The sequence below is a fragment of the Ursus arctos genome, unplaced genomic scaffold (assembly GCF_023065955.2).
Source record: "Ursus arctos isolate Adak ecotype North America unplaced genomic scaffold, UrsArc2.0 scaffold_33, whole genome shotgun sequence".
NCBI classification, from domain to species: Eukaryota; Metazoa; Chordata; class Mammalia; order Carnivora; family Ursidae; genus Ursus; species Ursus arctos.
Window position 1 is genome coordinate 16,988,545 of NW_026623019.1, and position 19,254 is coordinate 17,007,798.

Below are 19,254 nucleotides of genomic sequence, written 5' to 3' on the forward strand. Positions count from 1 at the left end.
GCGAAAGGACTGGAATTTGCCCACGCCTGGCTTAGGTGCAGGTCCTACTGGTCCTCGTGCGGGGTCGCCTCCAATGTAGGGCGACGGGCGTTCCCTGGCAGGTGTAACCGCCGCGCCCGGCCCCGCCCCCGTCGCGGGTCAGGACACTGGTCGGCCGGTGAGGGCGGGGTCGGAAAAAAACTGGCCACTCCTACGCTCCTCCCGTTGCCTGGTGATGAGGGGGAGGCGGGGCCAACAAGTAAAAGGAGGCGGGTTCTGCATGGAAAGGGCACGCGTCAGAGGAGCGGTCGCGCAGCCGCCCTTGCTTCTTTCCCGCAGGCGCGCGCGGGGCGGCGCGGAGCTCCGCCCCCGCCCTGGAGTCCACCGTGCGCAAGCGCGGAGCGAGTGGCCACCTCCGCCCCTCGCAGGGCTCGCGGAGGGTTTGCGTGTCCCGCGCCGGGGCATTTCTAGTGGGAGCCGCCCGGGAGCCGGTGAACCGAGCGGTCTCGAGGGAGGCCGCGGGAGGTCAGGCGCTGGAAGAAGGACCGCGGGGGGGCGGCTGCCGTGGCCACCGCGGCTGAGGAAAATGGTGTTCGAGTCGGTGGTCGTGGACGTGTTGAACCGGTTCTTGGGGGACTATGTGGTGAACTTGGACACGTCTCAGCTCACTCTGGGCATCTGGGGAGGTAACGAGACCGCCGCCGCCCCTCAATCTCGTTTTCCTCCCGGCCCCTGGTTGTCGGAGCCAGCCTTTGCTTTCTCGGGGCCTCGGGCCCCTCACTCGCCGGGCGCCACCACCTGCCGCCGCTCGCCTCGGGGTTAAATTACGTAAAGCCGGGCGGCGGTTCCAGGGCCTCTGCCCGCGAGTTGTTTATATTCTGGTAGCAGGGGGTTGGGGTTGGTGTCGGGGGTGCGGAATGAAAAGTCCCTCTTTTCCGAGCCGGGCGGCTTGAGGGGACCCGCGGCGGACTCCGAGGGCGTGGAGGGCAGATTCTCTGCCCGTCGCCCCGTGCTGTCCGGCTTCAGGTGTGCGGGGCGTGGGGGAGGCCACGAGATGCCCCCGGGCTTGGTCCCGTCCCTGTCATGTTGTACCCCTTGGGTTATGACGAAGGCTCGGGAGAGCCCACGGAGTGGCGCACGTTGCCTCGCACGTGAAGGCAAGGCGCCGGTGATCGAAGACGCCCTCTTCCTTGCCTTCTTCCCCAGCCCGGGCGTGTGGCTGAACCGTAGTGTCTTCTCGGCTCCCCTTTCCAGCCACCCCAGCTGAATTCGGTTTGCTGGCCTGGTTTCTGCTGATAACAGAGAAACTCCTGTGCACAATCAACTCAAATGGTTGGCTGGTGGTTTTCAGTTCACAGCCTGACCCAGGAGTGTGTCACGTTTGTAAGGCTTTGGAATTTTGTGGGTCAGAGTGATTTTTTTTTTTTTTTTTTTTTTTTAAAGAAACTGGGTGCGCTTTGCAACTTCTCAGACCTACGAACGCGGGGATGAACATGCGCTTAGGTTACTTAGATGAAGGACCAAAGCTTGACAATGGTATCCGTGTACTCTGTTGCGCTCCCTTATTTGGAGCGTCGTTATTAGTGCTTCCATCTGTTTTGTATTCTACCCTTTATTTTAAGCACCGGTTGTCAATTAGATTCCTTTTCCCTACGAAGTGAATCTCCTAGGCCAAAGTTAGGGTTTTTTGTTTGTTTGACTTTGGACTTAACTGTTAATATGCACCCTCTTCTAAGATATTTATTTATCTTGCTTTTCCTCCTTTATGAAAGAGTGTGAGTAGATAATTAGCTCGATAGAGAACCTCTTGTTACTGCCGTTGGTATCTGGTAGCATGATAGAGTCAGACGGCAAGAACCAGGGACGTTGGTGCTAGCTCTGCACCTCTGAACGGTATCAGAAACTTGAAGATTGTTTTATTTGTTTTGCTTCTCACTTGCAGAGTAAAAATAACACAGTTTGTCTTCACACAACTCAGAAGGAAGCCTGGAAAACATTTTGTAGTGTGCTTTGATCTGTAGTGGAAGGTTGCTTCTGCATTCAAGGCCGAGGTTTGTGTAGGGTGTGATTATGGTTGAATATTTAAAATTTGTATACAGTAAAATTCACTTTTGTGATGTACGGTTGTCTTTCTTGACAAGGATGATGACAAGGAATGTATCCCCTATCACAGTCGTGATACCAAAAAGTTCCATCAGCACACCAGTTCCCTCTGCTGCCCCTTTTCAGTCCACCGTTTCCAGCCCCATATCTCCTGGCAACCAGTGATCTGTTTTCATCCTTACAGTTTTCTTTTCTAGAGAGTGCCATATAAATGGAATTATATGGTAGATAGCTTTTGGGGGGTCTGACTGCTTTTACTTAATTTCACTCCATTTCTTATGTAAAATGAATTTGAGAGTCACCCATGTGTTGCATGCATCAGTATTTCATTCCTATAATTTTGAGTGGTATTTTTTGAATGGATGTATTACATTTATGTGTCTGCTGGCCTCCCTTCCTGGCCATTATGAGTAGAGCTGCTAATAAACATTCACGTACAGATTTTTGTGTGAACATAAATTTTTATTTCCCTTGGGTTAATACCTAAGAGTGGGATCGCATGGTCTTATGGTAAATGAATATTTAATTTCTGTGAAACTGTGGAGCCGCTTTTCAAAGCGGCTGTACGATTTTGCGGTCTCACCAGCTTGTATGAGTGTATAGTTGTTCTACAGCTTCCCTAGCATTTAGTGTTGTCATTTAAACTTTTTTTAAGCCATTCTAATAGGTATGTAGTGCTAAAGTATTGTGGTTTTAATTTGCATACCCTTAATGATTAAAGATGCTGAGCATCTTTTCATGTTCTTTACTGTTTGTATACTTCCACTGGTGAAGTGTCTGTTCAAATCTTATTTTAAATTGGCTTTTTTCCCTTTTTCTATTGAGATTTAATTTACATACCATTAAGTTCACCCTTTTAAAAATGTTTTTTATTAATGTAGTTGACATACAGTGTTGTATTAGTTTAAGGTGTATAAAAGTGAATTCAATTCTAAAGGTTATGAAATGCTCACCATGATAAATGTTGTCACCATCTGTCGCCTTACAACATTATCACAGTATTTACTGCATTCCGTCTGCTGTACTTTTCCTCTTGAATTTACCCTTCTAAAATGTACAATTAAATGTTTTTTCATGTAGTCACAAAATTGTGCAACTATCACCACTAGTTCCAGAATATATTCAACACCCCCAGGTAAACCTCATACCCATAAGCATTAGCAGTCACTCTCAAATTCTGATCCCCCAAACCCCACCTCAAGCAACTATTAATCTACTTTATGTCTCTGTAGATTCGCCAGTTCTGGACATTTCATTTAAATGTAATCATGCAATGTAGGTGGCCTTTTGTTTCTGGCTTTTTTCACTTAAAAAAATTTTTTTTTGAGCTTTGTCTTATAGCATGTATCATTATTTCTTTTTATGACTAATGTTCCATTGTATGAATAGATCACATTTTGTTCATTCGTCAGGTGATGGTCATTTAAGTTATTCTTAAAAATTTTCTTGGGTGTATGCCTAGGGGTAGAATTGCTGAATCATATGGTAACGCTGACTTTTTACAAAGGAACTGCCAAACTCTTTACCAAAGTATTTTCTTATTGTTAAATGTTGAAAGTTCTTTACATGTTATGGGTATGAGTCCTTTGTCAGAAATATGATTTGAAAATATTTTCCTCCATTCTCTTCCAAGTCTGTCTTTTGCAAAGCAAAAGTTTTAAATTTTGCTGAAGTCCACTTTAGCAGAAACTTTTCATGAGTCATGTTTTGGGGTTTCTATGAAATCTGCCTTCCCTAAAGTCACAAATGTTTTCTCCTTTGTTTTCTTGTAGAAGTTTTATAATTTTATATTTTATATTTAGATTTCTGATCCATTTTTGTATAAGGTGTGGTTTAAGTTGAAAGTTGCTGTTCATTTGTTCGCATGTGGATGCGAATGTCCAGTTGTTGCACCATTTCCTGAAAGGAATATCCTTTCTCCATTGAATTATTTTTGCACTTTTGTAAAAAATTGGACTTTATATTGTATGGGTTTATTTTTGGATTGTAATCTGTTTTGATAATATGTGTGTCCATTCTTTCAGCAATATTACACTTGTCTTCATAACTAGCTTTATAGTAAGTCTTGAAATCAGGGAGTATGAACCCTTCAACTTTGGTGTTTATGAAATTTTTAAAACAATATATCAGTGTTTTATGTGTAGAAGTTGGTTATATATTGATAAGTGAAGCTTTAATAGTTTTTAGTGTTTAAAAATCATTTGAGAATTTAAAAAGCAGTAATTTTGATAAACTTAATAATATTTGAAAATTTCAATAATAGAGACTAGATGGTGCATGAGAAAATTGTTAAAGACCTAATATTTTATGGTCTAATGTCAGAAGGTCCTTTTGGTTTTAAATGTATGTTTTTGCTAGGTGTCTGTAACAATTTCACTGTTAGCATATTAATGGTGTTAATTAGTATTCAGGAGTTACACAGATGTTTTCAAACCTAATGGAAGTGCTCTGAAAATTTGTTTGAGACACTTGTTTTGGAAATTAGAATCCATTTTTCCTTGGAAACATTGTTATATATGAATGAAGAATTTCCAAAAATCTATGTAATTATAATGTAGCCAAACAGTGCTACAGTAGTGGGCCCTACAGGAAGTGGGGTGAGTGCAGCAAAAATCTATTTTTGTGAGGGAGATAGAGGAATTGAACTTTATCTCACACTAGTGGTGGATTTTGATGTTCGTATACTTCTTATGCACTGCTGTTTATAATTCTCCACCCTTTTTATATGTCATCTACTTAGGGAGGTAGTAGTACTTCATAGACAGTTCTGAGATTCATCTCCCAACTTTTCTAAGCAATCTAGAATCATGTTTTCTTCAAGAGCTAGGCTGCATCAGAATCAGCCATATGTGCTTGTTACAGATACAGATTTCTGAACTGGTGTCCAGAGATTATAATTCATTTATGTCAAGTAGTACACAAAAATCCTTTTTTTTTTTTTTTTTTTTTAAACAATGACACAGGATTGTGATGCACAGCTAGGTGCATTTTTAGAGCACTTTCGGGGCAAAAGTATTAGAAATTCAGAAGCAGAAGCAGTGTGATACAATTATCATTTGCAATGCAAAGAATACTTGTACTTAATAGCTCCTTCTATTGTCTTACATCTCTTTCTCTCGTTTTCTTTAAAATTAAAAACTCATAAATTTTCCGTGTTTTGTTTTTGTGTTTTGTTTTGTTTTTGGTGGTGGCTGTTATACCCGACATTGTTATGGAACATTGGAAACTTGGATTTCTTGCTTTTGTTTTGTTTGTTTTTTAACTAGCATATTTTGTTTTTGAAATGTTGCCAGTTTTCTCTTTATAGTAGACTTTAATGTTCAGTGGCCACCTGTTGCATACCCCCAGTATACCAGTGGTTCTGTAGGAAAATGAAGATTCGGGCACAATTTCTTTCCCTTTTGTTTTCAGCTTCATTATTTTCCATAATTTTATCTTCTATATCACCTATTTGCTTCTTTGCTTCTTCCATCCTCACTGTGATTCCATCCAGTCGGTTTTGCATCTCGGGTATAGCATTTTTTATTTTGGCCTGACTAGTTTTTAGGTCTTCTGTTTCTGCAGCAAGGTTTTCTCTGGTGTCCTCTATGCTTTTTTCAAGCTTGGCTAGTATTTTTATGACTGTTACTCTAAATTCTTATTTGGATGTATTGCTTCTATCTGTTTTGACCAAGTCCTAGGCTGTGATTTCTTCTTGCTCTTTCTTTTGGGGAGAGTTCGTCCATCTTGTCATTTTGGCTAAATTTCTGTCTTTTGCATGTTATGAAAGCTTGTTATGTTTCCTGCTCCTCAGAGTAATGCTGTATTAGAAAGGGGTCATACACTGTCCAGGGCCTGGTGCTTCAGGAAGTGTTTTCTGTTGTATGCCATGTGCACTCTGCTGTTCTGTTTTGGCTGCCTTTTCCCACAGGTCAGTCCTCTGCGGAGTTCTCGTCTTTGCTTGCAGTGGGGAGTGTTTGAGCCTTTAACTAGGTGTGCTTTGATTTGTTTATTAAGATAAGCCTCGCAGCCACCACATTCTCTCCCTCTAATTGTGCAGACTGTTTTCTTAATCTTCAAATCAATTTCCTAGTTGTTCAAAATGACATAATGCCGATCTAGCTGTGTTCGAGGGACAGGCAAGCCCAGGGTCCCCCCACTACTCTGCAATCTTAACTCCTTCCTCTCAGGGCACAATTCCTGATTGGAAGGAGTCCTGTGACAGGAATATGCTGGGGGAGCCAAACAAATTTTTGTTTAAGTCTAGTGGTAATTGCCAGTTCTAATTTCTTAAATATTTTTACCTTTACATTTTGAGAAACTTTCATAGAACATTAGAGCTGAAAGGGAATGTTTTATTATGAAAAGTGTTCAGACATACAGAATGTTTCAAGATTTTACAGTCCATATACCTACAATCTAGATTGTACTACTAATTATGCATTAATAGCTTTATTGAAATAATAATTGACATGGTAAAATGCACATACTTAAAGTCTACAGTTTGATTAATTTTGATGTATATATCCTCTTGAGAAACAGTCATCATGATCAACGTTAACAGAAGTATCCATCACACTCAAAAGTTTTTTTTGCCCCATATCCAGAGGCATCCAATTTTCTGATTTTTTTTTTTGTTTGTTTTGCTTTTGTTCTACCATATGTACCTCTATTCCTGGTTTGCTGAAAGTTGGTTTTTTTTTCCTTCAAGAATGTGTGTTGGGTTTTTAAAATGGTTTTTCTGTGTCTATTGATATCATAAGATTCTCTTCTTCAGCCTGTTGATGTAATGTATTACATTAATTGATTTTTTGAATGTTGAATGAGCCTTTCATACCTGGACTAAATCCCACTTGGTCTTGGTATATACTTATTCTGACATATTGTTGGATTCAATTTTATATTTTGTTGAGGATTTTTGCATCTCTTGCATCTATGTTCGCTGAGAAGTAGTGGTCTGTAGCTTTTTTCTTTTTTTTCCCCCTTTGCAACATATTTATCTGGTTTGGGTAATGCTGACCTTCATAAATGAGTTAGGAAGTGTTCCCTATCCTCTGTTTCCTAGAAGAAATTGTAGGGGCTTAGTATCATTTTTTTCCTTAAATGTTTGGTAGAATGTTAGTGAAACCCATCTGGGTATTATGCTTTCAGTTTTGAAAGATTATTAATTATTGAATCAATATCTTTAATAGATACAAGCCTAATTATATATTTTTTCTTTGTGAGTTTTGCTGAAATATATGTTTAAAGGAATTGTTGTAACTTGTGAACATGTTTGTATTCCTTTATTATCCTTTATTGTCTACTGGATCAGTAATGAAGGCCCTTCCTTTCATTTGTGATATTAGTAATTTGTGTTTTTTTCTTTCTTAGCTAATCTGGCTAGAGAGTCACCCATTTTATTGATCTTTTCAGAGAACCATATTTTGCTTTCATTGGTTTTTCTCTTGATTTTTCTCTACTGAATTTCATTGATTTCTGCTCTAATTCTTATTTCTTTTCTTCTGGTTACTTAGAACTTAATTTGCACTTTTTCTAGATTCCTAAGGTGGAAGCTTAGATTATTGATTTTAGATCTTTTTTGCTTTTTTAAAAAATATTTTATTTAGAGAGAGTGTGAGTGCATGCATGCACAAGAGAGAACAGTGTGAGTGTGAGCAGGGGAAGGGGCGGGGGGAGAGAGAGAATCCCAAGCAGACTCCGCGCTGAGCACGGAGCTGGACTTGGGGCTCCGTTTCATGACTCTGAGATCACAACCAGAGACGAAATCAGGAGTTGGTTCCTCAAACAACTGAGCCACCAAGGTGCCCCTTTTCTTCTTTTCTAATATATGCATTCAATGGTAAATTTCTTTCTAAGCCTTGCTTTTGCTGCATGTCCAATTTTGAAAACTGCATTTTCATTTGATTCAAGATACTTTATGGTTTCTTTTGAGATGACTTCTTTGGCCTGTTATTTTAAATTAACATTTATTAAATCTTCAGATATTTTGGGAGTTTCTAGCTTTCTTTTTGTTTCAGATTTCTGGTTTAATTCCACTGTAGCCTGAAAGCAGATTTTGTATGACTTTCATTCCCTTAAATTTGTTAATATATGTTTTACGGTCCAAAGTTTGGTTTACTGTGGTGAATGTTCTGTGTGAGCAGAATATGTATTCTGCTATTGTTGTAAGAAATGTTCTATAAGTTTTAATTAGATCTCTTTATTTTTAGTTTGTCTATGCCTTTATATTTAGAGTGGGTTTCTTGCAGACATCTTATTGTTGGGTTTTGTTTTATCCAGCGTGTCAAGTTTTGTCGTTAATTGGTATATTCAGACCATTTATATTTGAACTGATTATTGATATAGTTAGGTTAATGGATATCTATTGTATTTGTAGTTCTTTTCTATTTCTTGCATGTGTGTCTTTGCTTTTTAAAATCTTCCCCCTTTTCTGCCTCTTCTGGTTTTAATTGAGTATTTTCTATAATTTTGTTTTTTCTCCTCTTCTAACATATCAGTTATACTTCTTTAATTTTTTGGAGGGTTCCTTGGAATTACAGTATGCATTTAAAACTAAGTCCAATCAAAACCATATTGCTTCATAGTGGAAGTACATTAGAAAGAGTATTCATTCCATTCCTTTTGCTCTTTATAACGTTGCTGTCAGTAATTTTACCTATCCATAAGCCGTATTTACCAGTGCACTGTTGCTATTATTTTGAATAGTGTTCTATTAGATCATTAATAATGAGGCAAATAAAAGGCTTGATTTTACCTTTATTCCTTTTCTAATGCTCTCGTATAGCTGAGTTTCTGACCTATATTGTTTTCCTTCTCTGTGAAAGCTTTTAACGTTTCTTGCAAGGGAGGTCTAGCAACAAATTCCATCAGTTTTTGTTTATCTGAGAAAGTATTTCTTTCTTACATCACCACTTAAAAAATTGTGGTAAAATACAACATAATATTAATCATCTTAACAATATTTTCACTTTTAGGTGTGTAGCGTATTGATTGAGCAATTCTGTACATTACCCGGTGCTCACCCTCAGTGTAGTCAGCATCTGTCACCAAACAACATTTCTGCAACATTATTGCCTATATTCCCTGTGCTGTACTTTTCATTTCTGTGACTTTTTAATTTTATAACTGGAATTTTGTACTTAATTGCCTTCACCTATTTTGCCTACCCCCCCCCCACACCTACCTTTCCTCTGGCAGCCACCAATTTGTTCTCTGTATTTAATAGTCTGCTTTTTGTTTCTTAGATTCCACATGTAAGTGACATCATGGTATCGTCTCCCTCTGATCTGTTTCACTTAGCATGATATCCTCTCGGTCCATCCATATTGTCGCAAATGGCAAGGTCTCATTCTTTTATATGGCTGAGTAATATTCTGTGTATGTTTGTGTGTGTATGGGTGGGGGTGTATATATCCATTCCTCTATTGGTGGACACTTGGGTTGCTTCCACATGTTAGCTATTGTAAGTAATGCGATAAATGTAGAGGTGCATACATCTTTTTGAATTAGTGTTTTGGGTTTTTTTCTTTTTTTGTGGGGGGGTTAAATACCCAGTGGTAGAATTACTGGATCATATGGTATTTCTATTTTTAATTTTTTGATGAACCTCCATACTGTTTTCCTTAGTGGGTGTACCAATTTACATCCCTACTAACAGTGTAGGAGGGTTCGTTTTTCTCCACATCCTCACCAGCACTTGTTATTCTTGTCGTGTGTGTGTGTACACATATATATGTATATGTATATATAAAATGACATATATATTTGATTTTATATATTTGCAAGAGTGTGTGAGAGAGCAAGAGAGAGAGAGCATGAGCCGGGGGAGAGGGAGAAGCAGACTCCCTGCTGAGCAGGGGGCCTGACATGGGGCTTGATCCCAGGACTCTGGGGATCATGACCTGAGCTGAAGGCAGATGCTTAGCCAGCTGAGCCACCCAGGCGTCCCTCTTGTGTTTTTTTTTTTTTTTTTAAAGATTTTATTTATTTATTTGACAGAGATAGAGACAGCCAGCGAGAGAGGGAACACAAGCAGGGGGAGTGGGAGAGGAAGAAGCAGGCTCATAGCGGAGGAGCCTGATGTGGGGCTCGATCCCATAATGCCAGGATCATGCCCTGAGCCGAAGGCAGACGCTTAACCGTTGTGCCACCCAGGCGCCCCCACTCTTGTGTTTTTGATTCTAACCTTTCTGGCAGGTAGGAGGTGAGATATCTCATTGTAGTTTTGATTCGTATTTCCCTGATGATGAGTGATGTTGAGCATCTTTTCATGTTGGCCATCGGTATGTCGTCTTTGGAAAAAATGTCTCTTCAGGTTTTCTGCGATTTTAATCGGATTATTAGGTTGTTTTTGTTTTTGTTTTTTTTGGTGTTGCCTTGTATACATTCTTCATATATTTTGGGTAATAACTCTTTGTCAGATAAATCATTTGAAAATATCTTTCGCATTCTGTAGTTGGCCTTTTTATTTTGTGGATGGTTTCCTTTTGTTTTCCTTACCTTAGGACATGTATCTAGAACAATGTTTTTATGGTGATGTCAAAGAAAATACTGCCCGTGATTTCTTCCAGGAGTTTTATGGTTTCAGGTCTTACATTTAGGTCTTGAATCCACTTTGAATTATCTTTAAGTATGGTGTAAGAAAGTGGTCCATCTATTTTCATTCCTTTTCAGTAGCTGTCCACTTTCCCCAGCACTGTTTATTGAAGAGTCTGTCTTCTCTCTATGTATATTCTTGTTTCCTTTGTCACAAATTAATTGACCATGTAAGCACCGGTTTATTTCTGGGCTCTCTCTTCTGTTCCATTGATCTGTATGTCTGTTTTTGTGCCAGTACCATACTGTTTTTATGAGTACAACTTCATAGTATATCTTGAAATCTGGGATTGTGATACCCTCAGCTTTTTCTTTCTCAAGGTTGCTCTGGCTATTTGGACTTTTTTTGTGGTTCTGTACACATATTAGGATTATTTGTTTTAGTTCTTTAAAAATGCTGTTAGTATTTTGATAGGGATTGCATTGAACCTATTGATTGCTTTTTGTAATGACATTTTATTTTATTTTATTTTTTTAAGATTTTATTTATTCGACAGAGATAGAGACAGCCAGCGAGAGAGGGAACACAAGCAGGGGGAGTGGGAGAGGAAGAAGCAGGCTCATAGCGGAAAAGCCTGGTGTGGGGCTCGATCCTATAACGCCGGGATCACGCCCTGAGCCAAAGGCAGATGCTTAACCGCGGTGCCACCCAGGCGCCCCTGTAAAGACATTTTAAAACAATACTCTTCTAATCCATGAGCATGGAATATTTTTCCATTTGTTGGTGTCATCTTCAGTTTCTTTCATCATTGTTTTATAGTTTTCAGAGTACAGGTCTTTCACCTCTTTGGTTAGGTTTATTCCTAGGTATTTTATTCTTTTCGGTGCAATTGTAAATGGAATTGTTTCCTTAATTTCTCCTTCTGTTACTTTCTTATTAGTGTATGGAAATGCAATAGATTTCTGTATATTAATTTTGTGTCCTGCAAGTTCAATGAATTCATTTATCAGTTCTAATAGTTGTTCTGGCGGAGTTTTTAGGGTTTTCTGTATACAGTATTGGGGCTTCTACAAGTAGTGCAAGTTTTGCTTCTTTCTTGCTAGTTTGAATGCCTTTTATTTCTTTATCTGATTCCTGTAGTTAAGAGTTCCAGTATTATGCTGAATAAAGTGTTGAGCATGGACATCCTTGTCTTGTTCCTGATCTTTGAAGAAAAACTTAGTTTTTCACCAGTGAGTATGATGTTAGCTGCAGGTTTTTCATATATGGCCTTTATTATGTTGAGGTATGTTCCCTCCAAATCCGCTTTGTGTTATTGATAATGGATGTTGCATTTTGTGAAATTTTTTTTTTCTGCCTTTACTGAGATCATCATAAGGTTTTTATTCCTTCTCTTGTTAATGTGATGTATTACAATGATGGATTTATTGAATATTAAACCACCCTTGTATCCCTGGAATAACCAAATTGTGGTCAGTGATTTTTTTTTTTTAAGGTATTGTTGGATTTGGTTTGCTAATATTTTATTGAGGATTTCTACATTGGTGTTCAGTAATATTGGCTTGTGGTTTCCTTTGTAGTGTCAGGGTGTTGCTGGCCTTGCAGAATGAATTTGGAAGTTTTCCCTTCTACTCCAGTTCTTGGAATAGTTTGAGAACAGGTTATTAATTCTTTAAATATTTGGTAGAATTCACCTGTGAAGCCATCTGGTCCTGCATTTTTGCTTGTTGGGAGTTTGTGATTGCTGATTCAATTTCATTACTAGTCATAAGTCTATTCAGATTTTCTATTTCTGATTTAATTTGGAAGATTGTAGCTTTTAGGAATTTATTGATTTCTTCTCAGTTGTCCAATTTGTTGGCATGTAATTTTTCATTCTCTTAGAATCTTCTGCATTTCTATGGTGTCAGTTGTTATTTTCATGTTAGCTATTTTCAAGTGTACAGTTCAGAGGCGTTAAGCGTATCCGTATTGTTGTGCAACTATCACCACCATCCATCCCTAGAACTCCTTTCATCTTGCAAAACTGAAATATTGTACCTGTTGAGGAATAACTATGCATATCCCCATCCTTCTGCTACTGGCACCCATTATTCTATTTTCTCTCTCTCTGAATTTGTACTAGGTACCTCCTATAAGTGGTATCATATATTTGTCCTTTTATGTTTGGCTTATTTCACGTAGTATTAGCGTGATGTCTTCAAGGTTCATCTGTTACAACGTATATCAGAATTTCATTTTTAAAGCTGAACAATATTTATTTTATGTATATATCCCATTTTGTTTCTCCATTCATCTGTGAATAGACACGTGGGTTGCTTCCACCTTTTGGCTATTGTGAATCATGGCCCTGCAAACATCAGTGTGCAAGTGTATCTTTGAGTCCCTGCTTTCAAATGTTTTGGTGTATACCCACAAGTGGAATTGCTGGGTAATTCTTTTTACTTTTTTGAGGAAGTGTCATCCTACTTTCCAGATGTCCCATTTTACATTTTCACTCAGTGCAAAAGGGTTCTAATTTCTCCACATTCTCAGAAACATTTGTTATTTTCTGTTTTATTCATAGTAGCCGTCCTCATGGGTGTGAAGTAACGGTCTCATTCTTTTTGACTTGCATTTCTCTGATGATAGTGCTCTTGAACATCTTCTCATTGGTTAATGGCCATTTATAGCTCTTCTTTGGAAAAATGTCTTTGAAGGTCTTTGGCCATCCTTTAATTGGGTTGCATTTTTTTAAATTGAGTTGTAGGAGTTCTATATATATATCCTGGATATTGACCTTTTATCAGATACGTGATTTGCAAATACTGTTGCCTTTTCACTGTTGATAATGTCTTGTGATGCACAAAAGCTTTTAGTGTGATGAAGCCTAGATTATCTTTTTGTTGTTGTTTCCTGTGCTTTTTGGTGTCATATCCATCCAAAAGAAATCATTGCCAAATTGACTATCATAGAATTTTTCACTTAGGTTTTCCTCTTAGATTTTTATAGTTTTAGATCTGAAATTTGAGTCTTTGATCTACTTTCAGTTAATTTTTGGATATGGTATATGGCAATCCAGCTTTATCTTGCATGTGATTATCATTTTCCAACAGTTTTTGGTGACATTTCCAAATTGAGTGATCTTGGCAGCCTTATCAAATCATTTGCCTATATATGTGAGAATTTATTTCTGAGCTCTCTGTTCTGTTCCATTGGTCTATGTGTTTGTATACTGGTACCACACTGTTTTAATTGTTATGTTTTTAAGTTTTGAAATCAGAAAGAGTAAGACTTCATTTTCTCCCCCCCTCCTTTTTAAAAAGATTGTTTTAACAATGGGGGGGGGTCCCTTGTGATTCCACATGAATTTGAAAATGGATTTTTTTTTTATTTCTGCAAGAAATACTGGGATTTTAATGTGGATTGCATTGAGTCGGTAGTTTGCTTTGGGTAGTATTGTCATCTTAACAATATTAAGTGTTCCAGTCGATGAACATGGTATGGATGTCTTCCTGATTATGTGTGCCTTTAATGTCATTCAGCAGTGTTTTATAGTTTGAAGGTACCAGTCGTTCACTCTCTTGGTTAAGTTTATTCTTGAGTGTTTTATTATTTTCCCTGCTATTTTGTTTTATTTTATTTTTTTTAAAGATTTTATTTATTTATTCGACAGAGATAGAGACAGCCAGCGAGAGAGGGAACACAAGCAGGGGGAGTGGAAGAGGAAGAAGCAGGCTCCCAGTGGAGGAGCCTGATGTGGGGCTCAATCCCATAATGCTGGGGTCACGCCCTGAGCCGAAGGCAGATGCTTAACCGCTGTGCCACCCAGGCGCCCCTTCCCTGCTATTTTAAATGGAATTGTTAATTTTTATTTTGGACTACTTAGTGGGAAGAAACACAACTGATTTTTGTGTTTTGTTTTGTATCTGGCAACATTGTTGAATTCATTTATTCTAACATGCTTTTTTTGATGGGAAATTTAGGGTTTTCTTCATATAAGATTATGTTGTTTGTGAATAGAGAAAATTTTACTTCTTCCTTTCCAATGTGGATGCCTTTTATTTCTTGTCTAATTGCTCTGGCTGGGACTTTCAGTACTATGTTGAAGGAAAGTGGCAAAAGTGTGCATCTTCATCTTGTTCCTGATGAGGAAAAAATTTTTTATCATTGAATGTGATGTTCATTGTGGGTTTTTCATATGTGGCATTTATTAATTGAGGTTGTTTCCTTTGATTTCTAATGTGTTGAGTATTTTTGTCAAGAAAGGGTATTGAAATTTTTTAAATGCTTTTTCTTGGGATGTGGTTCCCCCCCCCCCCATTCTGCTATTGTGGTGTATTATACTGATGTTCTTATATTAAACCATACTTGCATTCCAGGAATAGTATTGGGTCATGGTGTATAATACTTCTAATGTGCTGTTGAATTTTGTTTGGTAATATTTTGTTGAGGATTTTTGTGTATTCATTGGGGATAATGATCTGTAATTTCCTTGTAGCATCTTTGTCTCTGATATCAGATTAATGCTGACCTCATAGACTGAGTTTGGAAATATTTCCTTCTCTTCAGTTTTTTGGAAAAGTTTGAGGCGGATTGGTGTTCTCAAATGTTTGGTAGAATTTACCAGTGAAATCATCTTGTCCTGGACTTCTGTTTTTGGGAGTGTTTTGATTAGTGAGTAAATCTCCTTACTTACAGATCCGTTCAGATTATCCATTTCTTGAGGATTCATTAGTAGTAGGGTATGTTTTTCTAGGAATTTATCCATTTCATCTAGGGTATCCAATTTGTTGATGTACAGTTGTTCATAGTATTCTCTTATAATCTTTTATTTTTCTGTAAAATTGGTAGCATGATCCCCTCCTATATTCCTGATATTAATTGTTTAATTCTTCTCTCTCTTTTTCTTAGTTTATTAGCTAAAGATTTTTGAGGAACCAATTTTTGGTCTCATCGGTTTTCCCTGTTGGGTTTTCTCTTCTCTATTTTAATTATCTCTGTTCTAAACTTTATTATTCTTTCTGGTAGCTTTGGGCTTAGTTAATCTTTATTTCTTTAAGGTGCAAATTTAAGGTGTTAATTTGGGTTATTATTTTTTAATGTAAACATTTAATAGCTAAGTTTCCCCAGGACTGTCTTTGCTGCAGCCTATGAATTTTGGTATGTTGTGCTTTTATTTTAATTTTTCTTAAGTTTTAAAGTTTTTTTTGTGATTTCCTCTTTCTTGTGATGTCTTCTAAAGGATACCTTATAGGATGTCAGTCTCTTAAAATTCATATTTTTGTTGTTGTTGTCTAATACATGGCCTGTCCTGAAGAATGTTCCATGAGCACTTGAGAAAATTGTGTATTCTGCTCTTGTTGAGGTGTTTCAGGTATGCTTTTAAAATTCAGTTTGTTTCCTTCTTAATCTTCTGTCTGGTGGTTCTATCCATTATTGAAGTTCTGTGCTGAAGCCTCCTACCATTATTGTAGAGCTGTTTCTTCTTATATGTCAATGTTTACTTCATACTGCACACTCTGGTGTTTGGTGAATATATGTTTACAATTGACATGATATGTTTATAATTAGTGAATTGACACTTTTATCATTATATGATGTCCCTCTTCATCTCTTCTAATGGCTTTTGACTTAGTCTGTTTTGTCTAATATATGTATAGCCATATTTGGTCTCTTGTTACTTGCATGGGAAATCTTTTGCCATTTTTTCACCTAAATATTAACCTGTGTATGTTCTTAGAGTTGTAGGGGCATCATGTTTTGTTTGGTTTTAAATACCTTCTACCTATGTCTTTCGAATGGGGAATTTAAACTGTTTACATTTATTTATTGTCAAATTTTTATTTAAATTCCAGTTCACATAGCGTGTAATGCTAGCATTAGGTGTAGAATTTAATGATTCATCACTTACATGCAGCACCTAGTGCTCATCACAAGTGCCCTTCTTTATCCCCATCACCTATTTAACCCATCCCCCTGCCCACCTCCCCTCCAGTAACCCTCAGATGGTTCTCTATAGTTACTAGTCTGTTTCCTGGTTTGCCTTTTTAAAAAATTTTTAAATTTTTTACCCCTGTGTTCATCTGTTTTGTTTCTTAAATTCCATATAAGAGTGAAATCATATGGTATTTGTCTTTATCTGACGGACTTATTTCGCATAGTGTAATACTCCCTAGTTCCATCCATGTCTTGCAAATGACAAGATTTCATTCGGTTTTATGGCTGAGTAATATTTCATTGTGTGTGTGTGTGTGTGTACACACACCATATTTTCTTGAACTATTTACACTTAATTACTGATAGGGAAGGCTTACTATTTTCATTTTGTTAATTATTTTCTGCATGTCTTAGAACTGTTTCATGTTTTAATTTACTGTCTTGTGTTCAGTTTTTTTTTTTAGTGATCCATTTTGATTTCCTTACTTTCTTTTTGTATATTCTGTAGGTATTTTTTTTTTTTGTGGTTCAACAGGAATTACGTATAATACCTTAATGTATAAGAATATATCTTAAACTGATGTCAACTTTAATCCCATACAGTAACTTTACTTTTTACAGCTTGCCTCCCCAACTTTGTTATTGATGTAATAGATGACATTTTTGCACATTATGTACCTATTAATGTAGACTTATAATTCTTAAGTTCTTTTGTTTTTTAAATGAAAAAATTAAATTTAAATTTTAAAAACAGAATCAAAAATTGAGTTAAAGTAAAATTATAAGAATGTTTTCATATTGTCCATGCACTAGTCTTTACTGGAGAACTTTATATTTTCATATAGCTTCAAGTTACTGCCTAGCATCTTTTTTTTTTTTTTTTTTTAAGATTATTTATTTGAGAGGGAGAGAATCTTCAAGCAGATTCCCCGCTGAGCACGGAGCCCAGTGTTGGGCTCATCCCATGACCCATGAGATCAGGCCCTGAGCCAAAACCAAGAGTCGGACACTCAACTGACTGAGCCACCTAGGTGCCCCATGCCCAGCATCCTTTCTTTTCAACTGGAAGGACTCTCTTTAAGATTTCTTATAAGACAGATTTACTGTTAATGAACTCTCAGCTTTTGTTTATCTGAGAGTATCTTAAAATATTCCTAATTTTTGAAGTAGACATAATACTTTGTTGTATATAATGTTCTTAGTTGACTTTTTTTTTTTTTTCTTTCACCACTCTAAGTATATCATTCTCTGTAAGGTTCCTGCTGAGAAATCTGATAATCTTTTTGAAGGTCCTGTGTAGATCTCAAATCACTTTTGCTTTTAATATTCACTGTTGTTGATGATCATGTTTGTTGGTTTAGATTCTTGGATTTCTATATACATGTATCTTTCCTCAAATTTGGGAAATTTTTGGATGTTACTTCTTCAACTAAGCTCTCTGCCTCTATCTTTCCTCCTTTTGGGACTCTCATAGTGCATATTGATCCATTTGAAGATGTCTCATAAGTCTGTTTGCCTCTGTTCACTATTCTTTTTTTTTTTTTTTTTCCCCATCACTCCGCATTTTCAGATGACCTGTTTTCAAGTTTGCTAGTTCATTCTTTTGTCTGTTGGAGTCTGCTTTGGATTTTTCAATTGAGTTATTCCTTCTACCTCTGTTGGGGAATATGTGTGTTTTTCTTACCCTTTTTTCAAGGTTTGCTGTTGTTGGCCTAATTTCCATATAACATTTTGTAAGTTTAAGGTGCACAACATATTGATTTGCTACAGTTGTATATTGCAGGATGATTACAATGGTAGCTTCACTAGCACCTCTGTCATGTCATGTAATCATCATTTCTTTTTTGTGGTGCGAACATTAAGGATCTATAGTGTCTTTGCGACTTTGAAATATATGGTACAGTATTGTTGATTATAATGCACTGTGGTGTGCATTTGATCTCCAGCACTTAATCATCTCCTAGTTGCATTTTTGTATCTTCTAACATAATTTCCCCAGTTCCCCCACATCCTAGCCCCTGGTAACCAGGATTCTACTCCCTGTTTCTAAGAGTTCAAGCTGTTTAGATTTTACATATAAATGATATTATATAGTAATTTTCTTTCTGTGTCTAAGCATAATGCCCTCGAAGTTCATCCGTGTTGTCACAAATGGCAGGATTTCATTCTTTCTCATGGCTGAATAATTTCCGTTGTGTGCATTTATATCAGTATCATATCTTTATCTCTTCATCTGTTGAGGGACAGTTAGGTTGTTTCCATATCTTGGCTATTGTGAATAATGCTGCAATAAACATTGGAGTGCAGATAATCTTTTCAATATCCTGTGTTGTTTTTTTTGTTTTTTTTTCTATACCCAGAAGAGGTATTTCTGGATCATATTCAAATTTGTTGTTGTTGTTGTTGTTGTTTTTGATCTTCTGTAGTTTGGTTATGATATACTTAGTTGTAGATTTTTTGTTATTTCCCTGCCTTGTGTTCTCTGAGTTTTCTGGAGCTGTGGCTTGGTGTTTTTATCATTAATTTTGGAAATTTCTCAGCCAATACTACTTCAAATATTTATTTTTCTTCTCTGTTTTTCCTTTTGGTATTCCTTTTATACATATGTTACAGCTTTTACAGTTGTCCTACAATTCTTGGACATTGTTACTTTTTGTTTTATTTTTCTCCTTGCATTTCAGTTTGGGAAATTTATATATATGTATCTTGAAGCTCACTGATATTGGATCTTACAA

At 37.2% G+C, this 19,254-nt stretch overlaps 1 protein-coding gene across 4 annotated transcripts in view; it reads left to right on the top strand.

The window, feature by feature from the left end:
* Positions 1-353: 353 nt before the first annotated feature.
* VPS13A (vacuolar protein sorting 13 homolog A) overlaps positions 354-19,254 on the top strand; it is a 242,767-nt gene continuing 223,866 nt past the window's right edge. For 3 of the 4 annotated variants that reach the window (XR_008956869.1, XM_026518816.4, XM_026518815.4), the window contains exon 1: positions 361-665. Coding sequence is in view for 3 of the 4 variants with exons in the window: in XM_026518816.4 (XP_026374601.1) it covers positions 566-665 (100 nt within the window). In the remaining variant the exon portion in view is untranslated. Of the gene's footprint in view, positions 666-19,254 lie in introns of all 4 variants that reach the window. The other variant, XM_026518814.4, reaches the window with a different exon arrangement.